The sequence below is a fragment of the Mytilus edulis genome, chromosome 14 (genome assembly GCF_963676685.1).
Source record: "Mytilus edulis chromosome 14, xbMytEdul2.2, whole genome shotgun sequence".
In the NCBI taxonomy this organism is placed as follows: Eukaryota; Metazoa; Mollusca; class Bivalvia; order Mytilida; family Mytilidae; genus Mytilus; species Mytilus edulis.
The window spans coordinates 22334502-22358709 of NC_092357.1; the positions used below are offsets into that span (position 1 = coordinate 22334502).

The window sequence follows — 24208 nt, forward strand, 5'->3', positions numbered from 1 at the left end:
CTCTGAACCCTCAAACCATTTCCTCCAAAAGAAAGAACGATGAAAGACAATCGAAAATGCGATTCACACACAGTGCAAACAGCAAGGGCTCTGTTCATACACAAAAAGTTTTTCAGAAAATTTACCTGACAGACGAGTTCGTTTTTTTCTCCTTAGAAAAAAGTTGCAGACTTGATATAGCCATAACATGTGGCGGGGTTTCAGTATGTAAGTTTACAAAACCCCTACCCAATTCGCGTATTTTGCGTATCTAGACCACCTTTAGTTAAATTATAAAGACAATAAAAAAAATCTGCACTGTTCAGATACCAACAGGAATACCACTAAATTGAACCCGACAAAAAAACAAAATGTTTTGAAATCTAGATGATTTTGGTTTATTTGTTGTTCTGTGTTGCTGTCTTATGATAGTCTAGATAGAGGGTCCTCATTTCTAATTTAGATTTGTCAGTAAATTTTGCTCTATTTTTCATACTTTTTACCAATTATTCTCTGTTAGTTACCTTTTAGAACCTCAATATTCTTTTTTATGTCAAATTTCTCTGTTCTTTATAATTTTTGCGCATTGTTCTCTATTCTGGAAATCATCCTCACAACTCTTTCTTATTTACGGTTACTTAAATTCTCTTTATCATGATAGATATTTTATAATGGAATTAAAACTTCATAAAGAAAAAGTTGAACGATTTTAATTTATTCGATATCCAGCTCATTGTTGAGCGACCTATATTTGCTTTTTTGTAAGTATTTAGTCACAGGCTCTGAAAAAAAGTTGTCTCTTTTGTGAAGAGCTGTGTTATTTGAAATCATATCGCATCTTTTTATTTATATATTGAGTAAAGAATTGTTAATCAAGTATAGATATAAAAAGTAAGGAGATGTAGTATGATACAGCTCATGAGAAAACTCTCCATCAGAGACCAAACGACTCAGAAATGACCGCCTCTAACTTACTGTACGCCAATCAACCGCATATATATATATAGTCAGCTATTAAAGTCCATGAAATGACAAATGTAAAACATTTCAAACGAGGAAAACAGTTGTCTAAATCATTTACAATAATGGTCAGGATCCTGTAATTCAGTGGTCGTCGTTTGTTTTAAATGTGTTACATATTTTTTTTTCGATATTTTTTTCAATAAATAAGGCCGTTAGTTTCTCGTTTGAATTGTTTTACATTGTCATTTCAGGGCCTTTTATAGCTGATTATGCGGTATGGGCTTTGCTCATTGTTGAAGACCATATGGTGACTTATAGTTGTTAATTACTGTGTCATTTTGGCCTCTTGTGGAGAGTTGTCTCATAGGCAATCAAACCACATCTTCTTTTTTATAAAAACTATAATAATATGATAAATAGCATCAAACACCAGCACCACACACCACCCAATACATTACAGCTCGGATCCGATCCTGACCTGGATTTTTTATGGATTTACATTTGTTTTATTTTCAATCTATGAATAAGCAGTTGAAGTAAAATATTATTATTGTATTACTTACTTAGGTGTATTAAGCGCATTTTTTGCGATAATGGCTTCCTCTTGGGTTCTCATAAGAGCCGGATGTAATGCAGACTTCAAACATTCAGCTTCTGCGTCTGCGTATGTCATACCTAACACTACCGGTAGATAGTTAACTATAATAGAAAAAAAGGAAATAAGTATATTCGTAGACAAAGAGCATTCATTTTCAGGAGGGGTATGCATCTTTGAAATTCTTTGTTTGGTTCTTGACAAAAAACAAAATAATTCAAAAATAAGATAACGCGTTGTTTCTCTTGAAAAAAAGTGAATACAAATAATATGAAAACGATACGATCTAAAAAAAAAAAAATTTTAAATGTGTGTATTGATTTTGTCAAGTTTTGGTAAACGTTGAAAAAATGTTTTTATCCCCCCCACGAAGATATCAAATAATTAACATCGACGAGTTATCATTCATTCGGTATTATTGATCACAACGGATGTACCGATCTGACAGAGGATCCTAATTTCAAGGAGCAGTTAATGGATCAGATTCCTAAGGAGGAATTATGCTGCGTTAGAATTAGATCCAAATAGTGTTTAGACATCGTTACAAACTGTTCATTAATTGCCATTTGGTCATTAAGATTCGGATCAATTCGCATATTTCATGATTGTTAATTAAAATAAATATCAAATAGGTATATGATTTAAAAAAAAAATGCTAATTGTTAAAGGCCGTACAGAGACCTATTGTTGCTGACTTCTATGTCATTGGTGTCTGGTTGAGAGTTGTCTCATTGGCAACAATACAATATTTTCCTATCTCTGCATGTAATAAATTTGGTGTGTTTTGAGCGCTTTGTTGGTTTTGACCTGTATCGTGAATGCTGCAACCGAAAACTCTTGAAGCATAGGGTAAAAAAGTACTTGAATACATACGGTCATTATGATTAAAACAAGCCTTCAGAGAAATAGACAAATCCCTTTAAGGTCAAACAAACCTACATCATAAATCTTGTCGAAATTTTCCGAATGTCTTTCCCAAAAACAAGTCGAAGTTTCAAAATGTTGCTTCGTCTTTAAAAACACCAAATTCGTTTAAAGAGTCGTAATTTAGACTTATCAAAGTCAATATATTGATTTTATAAAACTGGAAATTTAAAAAAAAGAACTAAGATATTTAAAGTTCTAATTACCAGTCAAAGTCAATTTTATTTAGTAATAATGTCAAATGTTTATAGAAAAATCCATACTTAAACTTCAGTTTTACTTTGTCCTTTATATACTTCCGTAAGTATGTATCTTTATATATTTTGATTGAACCTTGACATAAAGCATGGTCTGTTCGATCTGTCATCTGTCCTTCTCGCCATGTTAAGTCCGATTTGGTCATCACAACTGCTACCCCCGTATGAGTTTGTGGTACAGTGGTATTCCAGTTGGTGTAAGACACTTCCTCAGCCATGTTTTGCCAGACGAAGTTGGTTCCGTTACCATATAATCCAATCCATATGTCGTTTGTAATAGTCCTAATACAATGTATATAATAAAAATGATCGATTTACCAAGTTTATTTACCTCGAGTTGTTTTTGGTCGTCACCTCATATGCCATAATCGTATTCAGCGATAATTAAGAAGCAATTATTTCTAGTAGGGGAATTATCATTTGATTTGTATGGGAGAGGGGTCGCTAGAATGTAAAAAAAAGTATTCTGCATTGTTTTTAAGTTGTTATCTCTGTGATATCTTTTTATCTTTTAAGTTACTATATTCGATCCTGCATTTTTTTCTTTTAGTCTATCCTGTGTTTTTATTTTTAATAAATTGTCATCCTGCCTTTTTTTTTTTATTCAAAACTCCTGTTCTGCCTTTTTTCTAATTTCATAAAAAAAAATATTCTGTTCAAGTGGAGAACAAAAATAATATTCGGAATCGAGAATTTGATTGATAGCGTTGAAAAACTAAATGAAATAACATAACCCCCAGCCCCTTGAAATTAAATGGTTTGTCCCTTAAGGCAAATAACAAACGGTGTAGCTGTGTTATAATGCATACAACATCCGTACTCTTTTTATATTATGTATTAATTAAGGAACAAGAAATTTTGGCCTGAATTTATGTTCGTCAAATATTTTGTCATGTCGAGATCAAACTATATTAATAAAAAAAATGATAATTCGTGTACAGCTATAAAGTAACAAAGATTAGTTCTCTGCACTCTTAGGTGGTAAGGGTGTCTTCCGCCATCTTGGATTGTAAAAAACAGAGAAGCTAAGGTCCAGATTTTCTAAAAAATTAGCAAAATTTGATGCAGGAATGCAGATATTTAATGGGAATTTTCATTTAAAAGAACCAATTTATAAGAATATAACTTATAAATATTAGTATTTTTACAAGAGTTGATTATTTTTGGTTGGTTTTTTAATTGATTTCAAATTGGAATTTAAAGGGGAGATAACTCTAAAACAGTGCATTTTCTGAAGGATTCTTCATGGAATTTTCCTATTTTGTATTTTAGCCAGAAAAAACGTACGGTGACCCTATCTTTTCTTTTGATTTTCTTAAAGTATTGTTTGAAAGCCGTCTTTTCCTAATTTATTTTGCAATTCTATCATTTAGTTTATTTTCTAATCACAAAATGGTGTTTTTTCCTGTATAATCCATACAAAGTATGTCATTTTGTCACCATCTGTAGCTTGAGAAAATGCACGGTGACCTATCATTTTTATTATATTTTTAAACATACATCAATAGATACTACGTTTTGGCAAAGTATGAACAAATTCTATCATTTTTATTTTAGACTCCCATACCACCTTAACTAGGATTTTATGTGTGTTGAACTTAAATAATTCGCAAAAGATTGTGTATGTCGGCGTCCCACATTAGTGAAAAGACCGACATGCAACAGACGTACAGAGAAATTAGATTAAGTCCGTAAGTTGGACGCGCGTTGCATTAGTTTGAAATTCGTCGAAATATAAAGGTATACGTTTGGTGAACACTGTAATTCCTGGAAATTCATATGCACCCTAAACATTTTCATTAAGCTCTAGCGTTTATCAAGCGTGTACCTGTTCGCTACACGCACGTAATACATACGTTACGAGCGCGTTGAAAAACGCTACAGATAAGTTTAAGACACGTTTCGGGCACGTTGAATACGCCTCAAGATTGTTCGACTTTTAATTGGGTATTTACTTGGATGTAGGAGGGTGTGTTTGTAACATACGTCTTACGTAGTTTCAGCGCTCTTAAACGTATAAAACGCACCCGTGACGTATCAAAAACGAATTTTGACATTCATGGTAACCTGCTCCAAAATTTATAGTGGCAGATGTCCGTGTATTTACAAGGCCAAGGGAATCTATAAGTTATACAAACTCCCCATATATATAATTACATGTTCAAGACTCGCTGCAAGCACGGATAATCGTCCTAGGTACAAAAATTTACAACCGGGATGCGTCTCAAAAACGTTCAAGGGACGTTTTTCCTATGCATTCCATCTACGTCGGATAAACGCCAGACAAAAGACAACATACGATACTAAAATACTTGAATGCCCGATAAACGCTGATGTACCCATCTCGTATGCCCTGAACACGCCTAATGAGTAGTGGATACGATATACAGATATGATTTACAAATTGAATGTGCTCAAAATTACTAGCATATTGGCAGCGCACATGGTTTTTTTTTGGCCACACAGGGCGTACATTTGTTTGTGATATACGTTGATGTGTGACGCCACTATTACTTTACAATATTTAGCACCAGAAATAAGTAAAATATTATGTTGCAATATATATATATATATATTAAAAATTAAATACACAAAAAGAGTTTTAAAAGCAGCATTGTCTAGCGCTTTCATCCATCTTGGGACTTTTCAAGACTATGAACGTCGTTATGGGGAACACATTAGTATTATGAAGTAACGTCATTGTTCGTAACATATTAGTAGTATGACGCGACGTTATTGTTCATGTAACTACTAAGCATTAAGCTTGGCGTCAAACACTTTTATGAATTTTCTCTCTAGTTCTTTACGGTATTCTTCTGTTGGTTCCGTACATTTGAAGAACGGGAAAATTTTGAATTTTCCTCCCGCACAAATGTCTAATAATGCTTAGTAGTTACATGAACAATAACGTCGCGTCATACTACTAATATGTTACGAACAATGACGTTACGTCATAATACTAATGTGTTCCCCATAACGACGTTCATAGTCTTGAAAAGTCCCAAGATGGATGAAAGCGCTAGACAATGCTGCTTTTAAAACTCTTTTTGTGTATTTAATTTTTAATATATAATTCTGTACACTGCTTGAAAAGAAACTTTTTTTGTATATATATATATATATATATATATAATATATATATACTATAAGTATCATCACTTACATGTCATATAGCTCATTCATAACACGGTTCATTGCCACAGGATTGTTTAACACTGCTAGTTGTCCTCCTATGGCCTGACATTCTTTTGAGGCTTCATAGAAGTTGTATAATCCCGAGAGAAGGCTAAAGGAAGGCTGAGCAGGAGCTTTAAATCAAGATTTTATCATACATATTAATGATACAAATAATGTAGTTCGGTCGTTGGCGTTTGTTCAAGGGATTCATAAATTACAATAGTCATTTGTGGAACCCTTTATTGCTTGCTGTTCGATGTAAATCAAGGCTCCGTGTTTAGGACCTTTCTTTGACCTATAGTGGTTTACTAGTACTTTTACAAAATTGTGACTTTAATGGAGAGTTGTATCATTGGCACTAATACATTACCACATATTTTTATATTTAAGTCATATTCGTCAAATAACTTTAATATCTGACTAATTCTTCCATTATACTATTTTAATCTGTCGGCAACTGTCCATTAGATTGTTCATTAAGCCATAGTTTTTCTGATGATATGCCAATTTTTTTCACATTCCCTCGGCATTTAGGAAAACTTGATATTTCCGTATCATTTTGAGATAGTTACGACATCGAATATATAACTTTACCACTATTCACCTCCTGGTTTTTTCTGTCTCCAAATGAACCAAACATGTCAATTTAAAAATAATACTAGTACTCATCTGGTCTGATATCTTGTAGGTATTCAAACGACGAACTATGAAAAAGGGCTAATATCTATATTGACCCCGAGGGCATATAACTAATCTTGACTTCCGGCTAGTATTGGCCATATGCATTTAAAAACGAACATACAAGTACAAAATGTATGATAAGTATATATTATACCATGTCCTTTCACAATTGTCCCTGGTATCATCCCGAGACTCCCACATCGGCCCCGAGGCTTTTGCCGAGAACCGATAGCGGTTAAGGTATGATACCAGAGCCAATATGGAAAAAGACATGTTATAATCTATTTATCACATATTCAAATTCTGCAATAGAGAGAAAAAGAAATTATGACTATCTGATTAACTACAAATATATTTTTTATACGACCGCAAAAATTTTAATTTTTTGGTCGTATATTGCTATCACGTTGGCGTCGTCGTCGTCGTCCGAATACTTTTAGTTTTCGCACTCTAACTTTAGTAAAAGTGAATAGAAATCAATGAAATAACACAAGGTTTATGACCACAAAAGGAAGGTTTGGATTGATTTTGGGAGTTTTGGTCCCAACATTTTAGGAATTAGGGGCCAAAAAGGGCCCAAATAAGCATTTTCTTGGTTTTCGCACTATAACTTTAGTTTAAGTGAATAGAAATCTATGAAAGTTTGACACAAGGTTTATGACCACAAAAGGAAGGTTGGGATTGATTTTGGGAGTTTTGGTTCCAACAGTTTAGGAATTAAGGGCCAAAAAAGGGCCCAAATAAGCATTATTCTTGGTTTTCGCACAATAACTTTAGTATAAGTAAATAGAAATCAATGAAATTTTAACACAAGGTTTATGACCACAAAAGGAAGGTTGGGATTGATTTTTGGAGTTGAGGTCGCAACAGTTTATGAATTAGGGGCCAAAAAGGGGGGGAAATAAGCATTTTTTTTTTACCATTAAAGGAAGGTTAGGTTTGATTTTGGGAGTTTTGGTCCTAACAGTTTAGGAATAAGGGGCCCAAAGGGTCCAAAATTGAACTTTGTGTGATTTCATCAAAAATTGAATAATTGGGGTTCTTTGATATGCCGAACTATGTATGTAGATTCTTAATTTTTGGTCCCGTTTTCAAATTGGTCTTCAAACTTCTTCAAACATTTTTTTGAGAGGATTAATATTCAACAGCATAGTGAATTGCTCAAAGGCAAAAAAAACCTTTTAAGTTCATTAGACCACATTCATTCTGTGTCAGAAACCTATGCTGTGTCAACTATTTAATTTTAGATTTAAAAAGTTTGAAGAAGAAATCTTTAATTGATTTGTAAAATCTTGACATTTGTTTTTTGTAAAAAAAAACCATGTAATGTCAAAAATTTGATCACAATCCAAATTCAGAGCTGTATCACGCTTGAATGTTTTGTCCATACTTGCCCCAACTGTTCAGGGTTCGACCTCTGCGGTCGTATAAAGCTGCGCCCTGCGGAGCACCTGGTTTTATCATGTACTGCAAACAAATGCATTGTAACATTCCCCTTATTTTTGAAATATGGTCCTTCTCTAAAGCTATAATTTGACTGAGGCTAAATCAATAACAGTTAGTTGCACATTGTAAATATTGCCTATTGTAGCCAAATTCTTATAATTTTCAATACAAACACCGTCATTGTTAGCTATTGTCGTCATCCGGGCACAATAACTTATAACCTATTTTGTTTGCCCCTGGCAATTTTGATATTATTACATTCGCAAAACCGAACGTATTCGTAACAACTATGTTATAATATAATGTATTACCTATGCATAACAAAATGTAGTTATCTAGGCACTTTCTTGTTCGCCAAGTAAAGGCAGATATTTCTTCCAAATAAGCATTATTTTTGCACCATAAATTTAGTATAAGTAAATAGAAATCTATGAAATTTAAACACAAGGTTTATGACCATAAAAGGAAGGTTGGGTTTGATTTTGGGAGTTTTGGTCCTAACAGTTTAGGAATAAGGGGCCCAAAGGGTCCAAAATTGAACTTTGTGTGATTTCATCAAAAATTGAATAATTGGGGTTCTTTGATATGCCGAATCTAACTATGTATGTAGATTCTTAATTTTTGGTCCCGTTTTCAAATTGGTCTACATTAAGGTCCAAAGGGTCCAAAATTAAACTTAGTTTGATTTTAACAAAAATTGAATCCTTGGGGTTCTTTGATATGCTGAATTTAAAAATGTACTTTGATTTTGATTATGGGCCCAGTTTTCAAGTTGGTCCAAATCAGGATTCCATATCATGTATTGTGCAATAGCAAGAAATTTTCAATTGCACAGTATTGCACAATAGCAAGAAATATCTAATTGCACAATATTGTGCAATAGCAATTAATTTTCAATTGGAGTTATCTTTCTTTGTATAGAATAGTAGTTGATAATATATGTTGGAAATTTGCCAGACATGACTATGATGTCATTTTCTATTTTTATTTGCCAATTACTTTATGTAAATAACTTCATTGGAAATTTGCCAATATAAAATGTTGCTGATGAAGCTTTTTTTCCTTATCTTATCTAAAATGTTTTTAGATAATGTATGTTGGACATTTGCCAGACATGACTATGATGTCATTTTCTATTTTTATTTGCAAATAACTTTATATAAATAACTTCATTGGAAATTTGCCAATATAAAATGTTGCTGATGAAGTTTTTTTTATTGTTTTATACAATAAACAATGTATATTGACTTTTACTACCAACCAATCTTTACCATTCAGTGATAACAAAATTAAGCACTTTATTTTACATTTTAATATTTTATGATGTATTTAAAAGAGTAGTTATTGTTGCAAACTCCATTAGAAATTTGAATTGATATCAGTTTTGGAAAAAGGGAAACGGGGATGTGAAAAAAAGGGGGGTTTAAATTTTCTCATTTCAGATTTCATAAATATAAAGAAAATTTCTTCAAACATTTTTTTGAGAGGATTCATATTCAACAGCATAGTGAATTGCTCAAAGGCAAAAAAAAAAATTTTAAGTTCATTAGACCACATTCATTCTGTGTCAGAAACCTATGCTGTGTCAACTATTTAATTTTAGATTTAAAAAGTTTGAAGAAGAAATCTTTAATTGATGTGTAAAATCTTGACATTTGTTTTGTGTAAAAAAAAAACATGTAATGTCAAAAATTTGATCACAATCCAAATTCAGAGCTGTATCACGCTTGAATGTTTTGTCCATACTTGCCCCAACTGTTCAGGGTTCGACCTCTGCGGTCGTATAAAGCTGCGCCCTGCGGAGCACCTGGTTTAATCATGTACTGCAAACAAATGCAATGTAACATTCCCCTTATTTTTGAAATATGGTCCTTCTCTAAAGCTATAATTTGACTGAGGCTAAATCAATAACAGTTAGTTGCACATTGAAAATATTGCCTAATATTGTAGCCAAATTCTTATAATTTTTAATACAAACACCGTCATTGTAAGCTATTGTCGTCATCCGGGCACAATAACTTATAACCTCTTTTGTTTGCCCCTGGCAATTTTGATATTATTACATTCGCAAAACCGAACGTATTCGTAACAACTATGTTATAATATAATGTATTACCTATGCATAACGAAATGTAGTTATCTAGGCACCTTCTTGATCGCCAAGTAAAGGCAAATATTTCTTCGAATACAACACATTCATATCTCGGTTCATCAACGTTTTCCCAATTTGCCCAATCAAGTATTTCGCCATCATCCCATTGGCATGGAAGACCTACACATGTTAATGACATCCATACTTTTTCAGTTATTTGCCTGAAAGATTTCATGTAAAAAAATACAAGACATGTTCTCATTGACATGACAATGGACACCACTGTCCAAGGTTAGGGGAGGGTTGGGATTCCGCTAAAAAATTTAACCCCGCCACATTCTGTATGTATCTGCCTGTCCCAAGTCAGGAGCCTGTAATTCAGTTATTGGCATTTGTTTATGTGTTACATATTTGTTTTTCGTTCATTTTTTGTTCTTAAATTAGGCATTTAGTTTTCTCGTTTGAATTGTTTTACGTTGTCATTCGGGGCCTTTTATATCTAACTATACGGTATAGACGCAACGTTAGATATTGCTACTACCACGAAAAATAGTGACGGGACATTTTTTATAGAAATGCTGAAATGAATATTTCAAATTATACATGAAAATAAAGATTGATTCTTAAATTTTCACATTATGACAGAGAAAGAATAAAAATATAATATTCATAGGATTAGGAAGACACAGATTATCCGAAAAACGTTTACTTAGCGTTGTCCCATGTGACAAACTCGAAACTTAAAACTCGAACAATTCGCGAAATGTTCACGTAACTCTTCGAAATTTTGCATGAACATTCTATGAAGTGATATATTTCAGTATTGGTTAGCATGGCTGTCTCCATTTACAATTTGCATATATTTTCATAAGAATATGATGTACGGAAATGACCCATCAGAAATTTAATCTGAAAACTTGAAACATTTCAGATCAAAAATAAAATTTTGACAGATAATTCTTTTAATTGTAAGCACGATCGTTTTGTACTAAGTGTTAGCTCCCAAAATTCGAATTGAAAAACAATCGATTTGCAATGTCTTGCGGAAATGTCCGAGTTAAACTTTCATGCCTTCACAAAACTTTTACGGCCAAAAAAACAGAGATTTGATTTCGTGAAGATTATTTTTCTGTTTTGATAAATATACCAATAAAAAGTACTTTTAAAGTTGGAGTTGGTACACCAAATAGCATTAAGATTATAGGGTTTTCAATAAAAAATACGGATTAATGAAAATGTCTTGCAAGTTTGTCCGTTATCATAATTTGACGTCGCCACACGCGTAATATGCTAGGGACGGCATGAACTGCATTCGCGTGTTCCTTCCTCCACAAAATATAAATGTTCTGCTTTCAACAAAACCAAATGATGCACACATTATAAAAATACACATCTATAAGACGATCAAAAAGTAAGAAAACTTCAGTATCATAAGTATAAGCTATTGTATGTCACTGCTTGAATAAAATCATACTCGGGTTGATTATATAATGCAGCAATATTCCTAAAAAAAACCAAACACATAATTACTAGCAGTAAAATTTAATATCCTATGTTAATCATAAAATCATATTGGATTGGATTCTCACGGCATTTATACTTGTGTTTTATACTTTGCGTTTACCCAAAAAGGAAAGCAGGAAGAATTAGATAAAGCGCGTTTCCGATTTTACGTCATTTTTCTGTTATACTAAATGGTAGCAATATCTGACGTTGCGTCTACAGGCTTTGCTCATTGTTGAAGGCCGAACGGTGACCTATAGTTGTCAATTTCTGTGTTATTTGGTGTCTTGTGGAGAGTTGTTACATTGGCGATCATACCACATCTTCTTTTTTATATTCATTTACAATATAATGCTTTAAATCATTTTAAAAAATGTCAAAATAGCTTACGAAAAATAATGAAATATTATCCAAACATCCGAACGGAATATAACTTCATATGTTTAATACTTTTTTGAGAATTTTGTCCTGAGTCAGTTTAGACTCACATAACATATGTGTCTCTTTTGGGGATGATAATACACTGTGTTTGAAAGGTTTAGCGAACCATCAAGTCGCAGTTAGAGTTTTAATTGCTGTATGCCAAACACTCTTCAATAATCATTACATTGCTGCAGTATATAGTTAAATTATAATTTATTTGATTTTATCATATCAAATTAAATCAAATCATATCTTTAGTGCCATAACACTACTTATTTCTAGTACGTGACACAACATTACAAAATAAATATGAACAATAATAACAAGATCATTAATATTCATAATAAAGTAAATATTTCAAGAGTCCCCTGTCCTCATTTATATAGACTGTTTTAAAAATGATCCTAGCTTATTTACCTGAATGTGTGATCTTGGGTTGAGTATATACTGTATATGTTACTTTATCTTTGTAGTTTAAATTTGTAAAGATCTTTTATCCAAAAATCAAAATAAACTTTATCTAATAAACTTATTACTGTTACTATTACAATATAAAAAGAAATTAGTTTCATCTTCAATTTGTTTGCAGTTTTTGTATAATCTTCCTTCTTTTGGCATTTTCAGATATCCTCCCTTTTTTATTCTATCAAAAGCTTAGGTAACGACCATTCATCTTTCAAGAACGGAAGAATATTTTTATTTTTGTCAGGACAAACATTTATTTCTAATTTTAAAACAATCTCATTAATATACCGTAGCATCTTTTGTTTTTAACTAATCGAATACTGTATATGAATTAAGGTGGTATGGGTGTCTTCCTCCATCTTTGATTGTAAAAAATAGAGAACCAAAGGTCCAGATGTTCTATCAAGTTAGCAAAATTTGATGCAGGAATGCAGATATTTAATGTGAATTTTCATTTAAAAGAACCAATTTATAAGAATATAACTTATAAATATTAATATTTTTGCAAATGTTGATTATTTTTGGTTGTTTTTATTTTTTTTCCAATTGGCATTTTAAGGGGAGATAACTCTTAAACAGTGCATTTTCTGAAGGATTCTACATGGAATTTTCCTTTTTTGTATTTTAGGCGGAAAATACGTACGGTGACCCTATCTTTTCTTTTGATATTCTCAAAGCATTGTCTGAAAGCTCTCTTTTCTTTAAGTATTTAACAATTCTATCATTTTGTTTAGTTTCGAATCAGAAAATAGTGTTTTTTCCTGTATAATCCATACAAAATATGTCATTTTGTCACGTCCTGTAGCTTGAGAAAATGCGCGGTGACCTATCATTTTTATTATATTTTTCAACATATATCAATAGATACTACGTTTTGGCAAAGTATGAACAAATTCTATCATTTTTATTTTAGACTCCCATACCACCTTAAGTCAATGGAAACAAACTTATTTTTTCACTGCATTTTTTTTTAACAAGCTAATTATTTGAAGAAATTTAAATAAACACTCATTTTTAAATATATATTTGTTTTATTTGAAATCAATTGACACCTTTAATTGTGCAATGTGTAACACGAGGTCAATATGCGTAATTTAACCTAATATGTATTATATAATATTATAAACAAGACATGGTAAAACATAGTTTTTTGCGCGACAAATAACTTCAATATATGTATCTAGTAAGAACAAAAAAAACATTTGTTTGTAGAAAATATTGATTCTAACTTGTTTCTCAAGTGAAATGATAGTTAAGTTGATTAAGAATATATGTAACATCAATACTATAACTCATTTAGATGTTGGTTTTAATTAATATTTGTATTTAGCTAATAGTCATCAAAAATAGAATATAAAGACATCCTTTGTAATTCAAAAGACTCAATTAACTTTTTGTTATATCTGTTAATAATCTTTTTGTCAAACTTCCATTCAAAGAGAATATTTAAAAATAAGCAAACTTTAATTTGTAAGGAATTACATACTTATAACTGATGCATTTATTCAAACGTCAACACTGATCAATACATATGTATTTTTAGAACACTTTTCCTAGATATTTAGAAGTCACATTGTCGGTGCTTTTGAACTAGTTACTGTAAACCAACTAATTTTCGCGAGCGATTTATTTTCGCGACTTTCGCGAGTAGAAAAATATCGCGAAGTTAAATCGTCGCGAATATGTAAAACTTGGATCTTTCCGTATTTAACAACATCAAGTTAATTAGAAAACCGCGAATTTAAATTGCCGCGAAATGGACTCGAAAGGGCTAAACGCGAAATAAAGTATCCGCGAAAATAAGTTGGTTTACAGTAGATACATTTATATTTTCGAAACAATTATCATTTCCGGTAAACCTGAACTTTTTTTAAAAATCTATTTTTCCACGATGTTTCTTTCTGATCCTTTCAAGGTTTTTTTTTCACTTCGCATGACCATTATTATCATGTTACTGTCTTAATTAAGAAATAATTCATGGAAGCCATAGATTTGTTGGAAATTTACACATGGCCTGGGCCGTGATATTCGAATTTTATCCTGAGCGTAAGCATGAATTATTTCGATTCTAATAGGACAAATAAGTCCATTCAAATACTGAAGCGAGGGTGGGTTATGCCGTGTGTGTAGCTGTTCTTTTTTACTCCTTGTTAGATAAAGCTCAAATATTCTCATAAATCTTTAGCTTGTATTGTTTTAAATTAGTTCGTTATTAACCACTTGAAAAAATATGTTTAATTCTCAAACCAAATATTTTCGATTTCTAATTTACATGTTTTCTCGTAAGCTACTGTTAAATCCAAAATTGACATTTCATAACGAAGGAGTTGCAATGTTGACTCGCTGAAATCAGTTAAAATGCAAATACTGAATAGAAAAGAAAATGAAATAAAACCTACCTCAGAATTCCATTTTAATACAATATTATACGAACTTCGATGGTTACAAAATAGTTTTATATTTTTGTGACATAAAATCGTAACATAAATATCAAACTTATTTCCATCCCTTAATGAACCCCTGATTGTGGAGAAAGTGTTCCATGATGAAATTGACATTGCACAAAATATAGCTGTGTTACTATATTTAGGAAATAAACACAACTAGTTGCAGCATATTAATTCTTTTTATTATGCATCCGAATAAGAATAAAAGTTTTTTTGTCTTTTGTTTTATTGCAATTTCTAATACGATAAAATCGGCAAAGCGTTTGCAAATAGGTTAAAATACATGTGGATTTACGTGGGAGGTATATTGTAACATCCATTATTATGTATATCTCTGAGTCTGCGCTAAGTATAGATATATCGAGAATTTTCACACGGTGTTGTTTACAAAGCGAAAGAAGCACGTCATATTAGAATTAATATTAGTTAATATGCAGGCAAGTTTTTAAATCAGAATTCAACATCTAAGATAATTCATCCTTGCCGATTCATCACCGGATGAAGATATATTTCGACGGTGAACTATTTTCAAATATCACTACAGCAATACAAACTTATCTTTAAAATTTGTTCCACTACATAATTATGTGTTTTGTTTTTATTTACTGAAAAAAAAAGATCTACAGGTACATGTAATATTTTATATACTTTCTGTTTTGATTATTTCCTCTAAAATGACTTTACAATACTATTGCTGTTCATAAGGATCATTGAAACGTTGCATAATATGCGCTTTAAATCGCACATATGTTTAGAGAGGAATACACTGTTATGTTTAATGTTCAATGGAATAAGAATTGTGGTATGAGTGTCAATGAGACAACTCTCCTTCCAAGTCACAATTTATAAAAGTAAATAATTATACATTGTAGGTCTTAAACACGGAGCTTTGGCTCACACCGAATAACAAGCTATAAAGAGCCCCAAAATGTACTAGACAATGTGAAACCATTCAAACGGGAAAACCGACGGTCTCATCTATATAAAATCCGAAAAACGAGAACCACTTATGAACCACATCAACAAACGGCAATCCCTGAACATCAAGTTCCTCACTGAAGACAGGTGCAAACAAATGCAGCGAGTTTAAACTTTTTGATATGTACCAACCTTTAATCGTACCTGAAACAATAGTGTTACAGAATGGAACATAGAAAAAATGTTTACTTACAAATATCCTCAAAAGCACACCAACATATTGAATATGTTCCATTTTCATTCAAGACTTACTGGATTGTGAGATATTGTTCCACTTATTTTCATGACGTTACAATATTTCATTCTGAAGAAAACAAGACCATTTTGACCGATGAAAAACTTATATCATTAAAATTTTAATACTTACTGGCTGATGAGATATTGTTCCGCTGATTTTTGCAGTCCGATATTATCTAACTTTGCTAATTCCATACCAATACTTTTACAAAAGTCAGTGGCACCATTATAATTCATTCTTATGTTATTGATATGAAAATATGCTCCAAATCCTAAAACATAAACGGATTATAAACACTTTTTCATTTATCAATGACGTCAATACAACACAGTTTCGCGGAAATTTTACGTTGTCCACTCAAAATTAAAATTCAAAATGATTGATTTTACCCTAAATATTTCATTTAGAACAGTTATAAGAGTTGCAGTATATAAAGAACAACCATACATTGTCTCAAAATATGCATTTTATCTGTACTCGACCTGAAACAAGTAGAAACGCTGGGCACAGCTTCCTGTTTCTAAGCTTCGTATAAATAGCATTTATATTTCGAGACAATGTATGGTTATTCTATATATAAATCGGAAGATGAGGTATGACTTCCATTGAGGTAACTCCCTATCCATATCACAAAGTCTAAAAAATACGGCCTTCATTACGGAGCCTTTGGTCACGTAGAACAGCAAGATATAAAGGCTCAAAATGCCAAGTGCTAAACATGTTAAACAATTCAAACAGAAAAACCAACGACCTCATCTATATGCAAACGCGAAACGAGAAACATATGATCCAAACTAAAATAACGACAACCACTGAACAACAGGCTACTGAATATGTATAAAATTATATATGCAGTTTATGCCTGTCCCACATATACAGGTTGAACTTGGCGCAATAGCTTGGTACCAACGACGTAATTGATCTGAATTGCAAATATTTGGTGAGCTCGCTATTTAGGCATTATATTATTATGTGGTGGGCACTTAATAGCTTGCTGTTCGGTGTGAGCCATGACTCATGGTACATATTGTTGAAGACCGCACCTTGAGCTATAATAGTTTACTTTTAGAAATTGTGACTTTTATGGAGAGTTGCCATTAGCACTCATACCATATCTTCTTCATTTTTAACACATTGTTTGATTTTAAATTTCTAGAGAAAACAAACATTAAATATGTTTCCATTCAAAATAAGGGATAAACAAATTTCTTGTTCTTGTTAGTAATTGTAAAAGTAGGTTTTTTTTAACATTAAGATCGCAAAAATATAATGTTTGTTCTCCCACTACCATGCCGTTTCATCACCCTTCTCTCATTCACTGGAGATGAATTTTCAATGCCATAAGTCAGGCATGATTGATGTTCTTGGCAAATGTTAACCTCTCGTCACAGTTTTATACTATGAAATTTACTTACCATTTATCATGACAATCGGCATCAACAAAATCCATATTCTCAATAGTTTTATTGCATCCATTACTGGAATTGAAAGTTTTTAGTTTGAAATTGACACAAAATACATATGTGGAGAGAAGTATTTTAAAACAATTGGAACACAGCACCAATGTTTGACAGCAAGAGTCATTAGCGTTGATTTTTAAAATACGTCTTTACTTCTGTCGAAATCGATACTATGGTGTCAATATTTATTTCTGTAATTGTCATTTTTATCAAACTAAATTAAATTTATTGTAATACAATTTGTGACAAATTTGTACAACGTGTAATAATATAGATTTTTTTAGGCTCGCGTTTACAGAGAATAACTTTTCGAGTGTCAAGAACTCGTTGGAAGTACTTGATAAATTGCATGCTTATAGTGGTGATTTTGAATCTGTTCAAAGTTTTGATTTTTCTACCCCGTATACCACATTGCCTTACATTCTCATTAAGAAAAAAATCACACCTAATGGGCATTTAAAAGTCAGAATGTGAATATATATGTTCAAACTCTTTTAGATCATTTTTTAGTAGCAATAAACAAAACAAAAACTGTGTCAATTGGACATGCTTTGATACTATATATGCCCTTGAATTTTTACTAGATAACATTTTTGTTCGCTTTGGAGATTCCGTATATCGTCAGGTTATCAGAATTCCAATGGGAACTAACTGTGCACCACTTATTGCGGACCTGTTTTTGTATTGCTATGAGTTAATTTATGACAAAAATCAGCAAAGACCAATCGAAACAACATCTGATAAACAAATTTAATAAAACATTTAGATATTTGGATGATATATTGGCTCTCAATAATGACGACTTCAGTATGTATACTAAAGAAACTTATCCTGTTGAACTTACTTAAAATAAGGCTTATACTAACAATGACCACTGCCCTTTCCTCGATCTTGATATCTATATCACTAACGGAAAGCTTAATACTAAAATTAATGATAAAAGAGATGATTTTTCATTTCCTATTGTTAATTATCCATTTTTAGATGGTGAAGTTCCTTTGTCACCATCTTACGGTGTTTATATATCTCAACGTGTACGATTCACTCGTGTATGTCACAAAGTTTTAGATTTTAACGAGAGAAATTTATGTATTACTGAAAAATTATTACACCAGGGTTTTCGATATCATAAACTAGTCATAACATTTACTAAATTTTATCATCGGTATAAGGACATCATTCGTAATGCAGACTTCTTATAAGTTCAGGTATTTCACAGCCAATTGTTTATGGAAATATTCTTTATCAAGCACAAACATGTCAGTATTTACCTCAGAAACTAACAAAACCTTTAAATATACTTATTAAGAAGGGATATAGTTAGGATACTGTTATCAGGTCATTAAAGACTGCATATTTTGGCGTTAATATTAATTTACTTATAGTGTCTTTGCATCTGAACTAAACACATGTATTACAAAAACAGTTGTCGGCATGACACGGGTTATGTTCTTCTCATATATGTTATAATGGTATAATACTAAACCCCTAACGGGAAGGATTGTGCCTGATATTTTTATGATGAAATCATAATATTTCAATCAGTCAAATTTAAGTCTGGAGCTGGCATGTCAGTTAACTACTACTAGTCTTGTTATTTATGTATTATTGTCATTTTGTTTATTTTCTTTGGTTTCTTCTTCTGACATCAGACACGGACTTCTCTTGAACTGAATTTTAAATGTGTGTATTGTTATGCGTTTACTTTTTTACATTGGCTAGAGGTATAGAGAGATGGTTGAGATCTCATAAACCTGTTTAACCCAGCAGCATTTTTGCGCCTGTCCCAAGTCAGAAGCCTCTGGCCTTTGTTAGTCTTGTATTATTCTAATTTTAGTTTCTTGTGTACAATTTAGAAATTAGTATGGCGTTCATTATCACTGAACTAGTATATATTTGTTTAGAGGCCAGCTGAAGGATGCCTCTGGGTGCGGGAATTTCTCGCTACATTGAAGACCTGTTGGTGACCTTCTGCTGTTGTTTTTTCTATGGTCGGGTTGTTGTCTCTTTGACACATTCCCCATTTCCATTCTTAATTTTATTCATTTATTTGATGTGTTTGAGCTTTTGATTTTGTCATTTGATTAGGGACTTTCCTTTTTGAATTTTTCCCACAGTTCAGTAATTTTGTAATTGTACGTATCATAACATTTACTAAATTTTATCATCGGACGGGTATAAGGACATCATTCGTAAATATAAGTCAACATACAGACTTCTTATACGTTCAGGTATTTCACATCCAATATTTTATGGAAATATTCTTTATAAATCACACAAAAATGTCAGTATTCACCTCAGAAGCTTACAAAACCTTTAAATAGACTTATTAAGAAGGAATAAAGTTACGATACTGTTGTCAGGTCACTAAAGATTGCATATTTTGGCGTTAATATTGATTCACTTATAGGGTCTTTGCATAGGAACTAAACACATTTATTATTAATAAACCAATTGTTGGCATGACACGGCTTATGTTCTTCTCATATATGTTATGATGGTATGATACTAAACCCCTCACTGGGAGGATTGTGTCTGACATTCATATGATGAAGACATAATTTTTCAATCAGTTTAATTGAAGTCCGGAGCTGGCATGTCAGTTAACTGCTAGTAATCTGATGTTATTTATGTATTATTGTCATTTTGTTTATTTTCCTTGGTTACATCTTCTGACATCAGACTCGGACTTCTCTTGAACTGAATTTTAAATGTGCGTATTGTTATGCGTTTACTTTTCTGCATTGGCTAGAGGTATAGGGGGAGGGTTGAGATCTCACAAACCTGTTTAACCCCGCCGCATTTTTGCGTCTGTCCCAAATCAGGAGCCTCTGGCCTTTGTTAGTCTTGTATTATTTTAACTTTTAGTTTCTTGTGTACAATTTGGAGGTTAGTATGGTGTTCATTATCACTGAACCAGTATATATTTGTTTAGGGGCCAGCTGAAGGACGACTACGGGTGCGAGAATTTTTCGTTGCATTGAAGACCTGTTGGTGGCCTTCTGTTGTTGTCTGCTCTATGGTCGGGTTGTTGTCTCTTTGGCACATTCCCCATTTCTATTCTCAATTTTATTTCATTATCATAGCTTCTTCCTAATTTTCTCTGGTTTTTTTTTGTGTTTTTTTTTTTTGTGTTTTGGTTTTTGTCATTTGAACCAATTGTTAGCCAAATGGTTGAATTCTTGAATTCCTTTGAAATACGAAAGAAAATGATTCCCATTTTCCATTGTATTGCAGGACTTAATTTTAACACTTTTGCACAATCCATTTGTAAAGACTTAATATTTGAATGAAATAAAATTGAAATGTAATAAACATAAATTCAATTATTCAACTAGGTTTTAAGGTGCTGTGAGCGAGAGGGTCAGATCAATATCAATATACTCTTTTATAACATATCAAAAAGTAAAACAATAAACCAAACACCAATAAAGAGGGAGGTCATAAAAACTGACAAAGTCAAATGAACAGAATGAAGACAAATATAACCATATGCACAAGCAATGCACTAGGTTAAAAATACGATAGTGGAATATAAATACCCTGTCACTTCAAAATTCACTAGAACAAACCCGCGAAATCGCGGGAATATACAGCTTGTCAACTGTTGTAGGAGGATTTTTTGTAAAAGATAACATGTATGGAGAATTTCATAAAAGGTATCAAAAGCCCTGTCCCTTTTTCCAAAGTCCAATATTTGTTTCCTTTCTGTCAAATTCAATTATTTTCGTGTTTCTGGCCTCAGATCAGAATTATTCTTCTCCTTTGCTACAATGCTTTTTTTTTGTTGGTAAAAGTCAAATCAATGGTAGGATGTGAATCATGTATAAATGACTAAGACCGGCTAAGGCTAATTTGAGGGGTGGTTGGAGGGGTCCTGATCCCGAAATCCCGGGCTTAAAACCATGAAATCCCGAGATGCAGAACGTAAAGAAATTCATATCCCAAAATCGAAAAATATATTCCCGGATCCCGTAAGAATCACTCCCCAAATCCCGAGCTTAAAAACACCCAATCCCGACGCCCAGAAAAAGGTCCTGTCTTCCTCTAATTTCTACCATACTTACATTTTTGCCAAATCACTATTTTCCCTTTCAACAATTAATTTGTATGCCCCATTTATGGGCATTATGTTTTCTAGTCTGTGCATCCGTGCGTTCGTTCGTTCAGTCGTCCGTCTGTCCCGTTTCAGGTTAAAGTTTTTGGTCGAGGTAGTTTTAGATGAAGTTGAGCATGTTTTACTTATTTTAATATATATGCAAGTGGTATGACCCCTTAAATAGTAAACATTTAAAAAAAAAACAGACATACTAACATAGAAAGTCCCTGGCAGAATACAGTCTCTCTATATATTAAAGTGGTATATTCGTAGTTTACATGTAGATAAACGTGAAAAATAATTGTCCTCTCTATAATAGGTGTGGTTCTTGCGATCTGTCACCAAAAAAGTGTCCTCTCTAAAGAGGTATAATAGTTATGATTCTTGCGATCTAAACACCATGATATGGAGAACGTTCTGAATGGCTTATTTATTTTTCATATTTGTTATCTATCATACGATTGGTTGTACTTGTGTCACATGTTTTACTAATTTTAATATATATGCAACTGGTATGACCCCTTCAATAGTAAACATTTTAAAGAAAACAGTAGACAGAACACAGAGAGCCTCTGTATATTAAAGTAGTAAAATCGTAGTTTACTTGTAGATAAACGCGAAAAACAATTGTCCTCTATAAGGAGGTATTATAGTTGTGGTTCTTTCGATCTAAACACCATGATATGGAGAACGCTCTGATTGGCTTATTTATTTTTTCATTTTTGTTATCTATCATACGATTGGTTGTATTTGTGCATGTTTCAAACCGGAAGTGTTATCTATGACTAAAAGTCAGTCTGATGACGGAATCATATCCGGACTCCTTTTTTGTCGTTTTTCTCCCAAAATAACTCAATCTGAATAATCATAAGAATGGATGACAAATGCAACTATGCAAGTTACCTATAGGACACAGAGGCATGATGATTGATTTATGGTGGAAGGAAGAGACACACAAAATGAGGTCTTCTCGTTTAATAGTATAGATACGAATAAAATAAGCATAATAACACGACGAAACACTAAATGAAAACTGTACAGTAAAATAAAAGATAAACACCTTTAGCATTGAATATAACACATGGTCTCATGTTTATGTAATTTAAATATCACGAACAACGCAATTTGTTAAGAAAAAAGAAAAAAACGCACCTACAGCTGACAGCTTTTGATACCTCGTTTTATACAATAAATAATTGATATTATAAGGCGGATAACCATATTACTGGCATGAATTTATGAATATCGCGTTATCAAAAAAAGGGGGGCGGGTCATTTGAAGAAGGAATGGTTTCCCATATAATACTTTCCGGTTAAATAGGATGACTGATTGTTTAATTTAAGTTTTTGGTTTGCAATATTTTGGTTTCGAGCATCCCCGAAGAGACATAAATTGTCTAAAAAAAGTGCGTACCGGGTGCAGTAACATTGGTACCGTTTATATTACTACAGCATAACGATAAAAAATTATCATTACCTTGATGAGCATTTTTTAATCATTATATAACTTCAATAGTCAAAGATATATTTAATTAAGATATAACACAAATATATCTTTTTAATTTCTAATTTTGTTTAAAAAACATTGAGAAGAATTTGATACAAGTTTAGTCTGTTTAAAAAAAAGTGTGGCTAATATAATATACGACGAAATGTGATTAATATGCGAAATAAAAGCAGACAAATTTTGATACAGTAAAAAAAAAATTTTTTTAATATTCTTACCTGATATCAACAATAATTGATTCACTTTCGATAATCTAAAAATGAATATTAGAGTGTTGTACTTGTTATTTAAAGGTGTTATATTGACGTAAACAATTACGGCTGACAAAATGATATAAGTAAATCGATAATCTTTTCTGATCAGCACAGAGTAAACATCACACGTGACTTTCTCAAATCCAGGATGAGCAATTTCATAATTCCTTCCTTACTTTACTTATGAATTTTGAGTTTAACTTAGTAAACTAAGTTCTTGCAACACAATTATTATCAATGCAACATTTAAACCCCGTAAACACTATATTAAATTAACGGCAGCATATATTAAATTAACGACAGCAAAAGGGATATTAGTGTATTTAGCTATGTTGAAAGACCTGCATAATGAGAAATGACAAGAATACAAACTGTTTGGGGGGGGGGGGAAATCGGTGCAATTTGAATAAAATGACGTTTTTTTTAGAAAATACGAACAGTTGGTTGATGTAGAATTCCGCCGAAGCAGTCAATCAAGAGTGCGGTGAAGATTTTAAGACTTTGAAATAATGCAACTGTGATTGAAAAGAATGTAAATGTATACAGTGGAAAGATGCGAGCTTCGATTTTGGCGCTTACATTTTTGTTTTGTTAAGATGGGAAATTCCAAACTGTTTTATTATTCATTAAAGCCCTGGTCACAACGAACCCACTGAAAATCTATGCAGCCCCCGACATGAAATTTGGTCAAATCGCGGGTCATTTGTGGTCGTCGTACGA

The 24208-nt window shown here is 32.2% G+C and overlaps 1 protein-coding gene across 1 annotated transcript; it reads right to left on the minus strand.

Moving 5' to 3' along the window:
* Nucleotides 1-1501: 1501 nt before the first annotated feature.
* Nucleotides 1502-23487, minus strand: LOC139504048 (macrophage mannose receptor 1-like). Its single transcript, XM_071294107.1, has 7 exons — nt 23453-23487; nt 17584-17646; nt 16298-16439; nt 10139-10335; nt 5882-6026; nt 2795-3000; nt 1502-1641 (listed from the first exon to the last, which is right to left on the minus strand). The coding sequence occupies exons 2-7, from the start codon at nt 17642-17644 to the stop codon at nt 1502-1504; spliced, it is 891 nt and encodes a 296-aa protein (XP_071150208.1). The 5' UTR covers nt 17645-17646; nt 23453-23487.
* Between the last annotated feature and the right edge of the window lie 721 nt (nt 23488-24208).

Excerpts from the sequence above, each read along its gene's own strand:
- LOC139504048 (XM_071294107.1), bottom strand. The coding sequence starts at position 17,644 with ATGGATGCAATAAAACTATTGAGAATATGGATTTTGTTGATGCCGATT. Across the intron at positions 10,336-16,297 it reads GAACAATATCTCATCAGCCA|GCAAATAACTGAAAAAGTAT; the intron begins GTAAGTATTAAA and ends GAAATCTTTCAG. Across the intron at positions 6,027-10,138 it reads CTACATTTCGTTATGCATAG|CTCCTGCTCAGCCTTCCTTT; the intron begins GTAATACATTAT and ends CTTGATTTAAAG.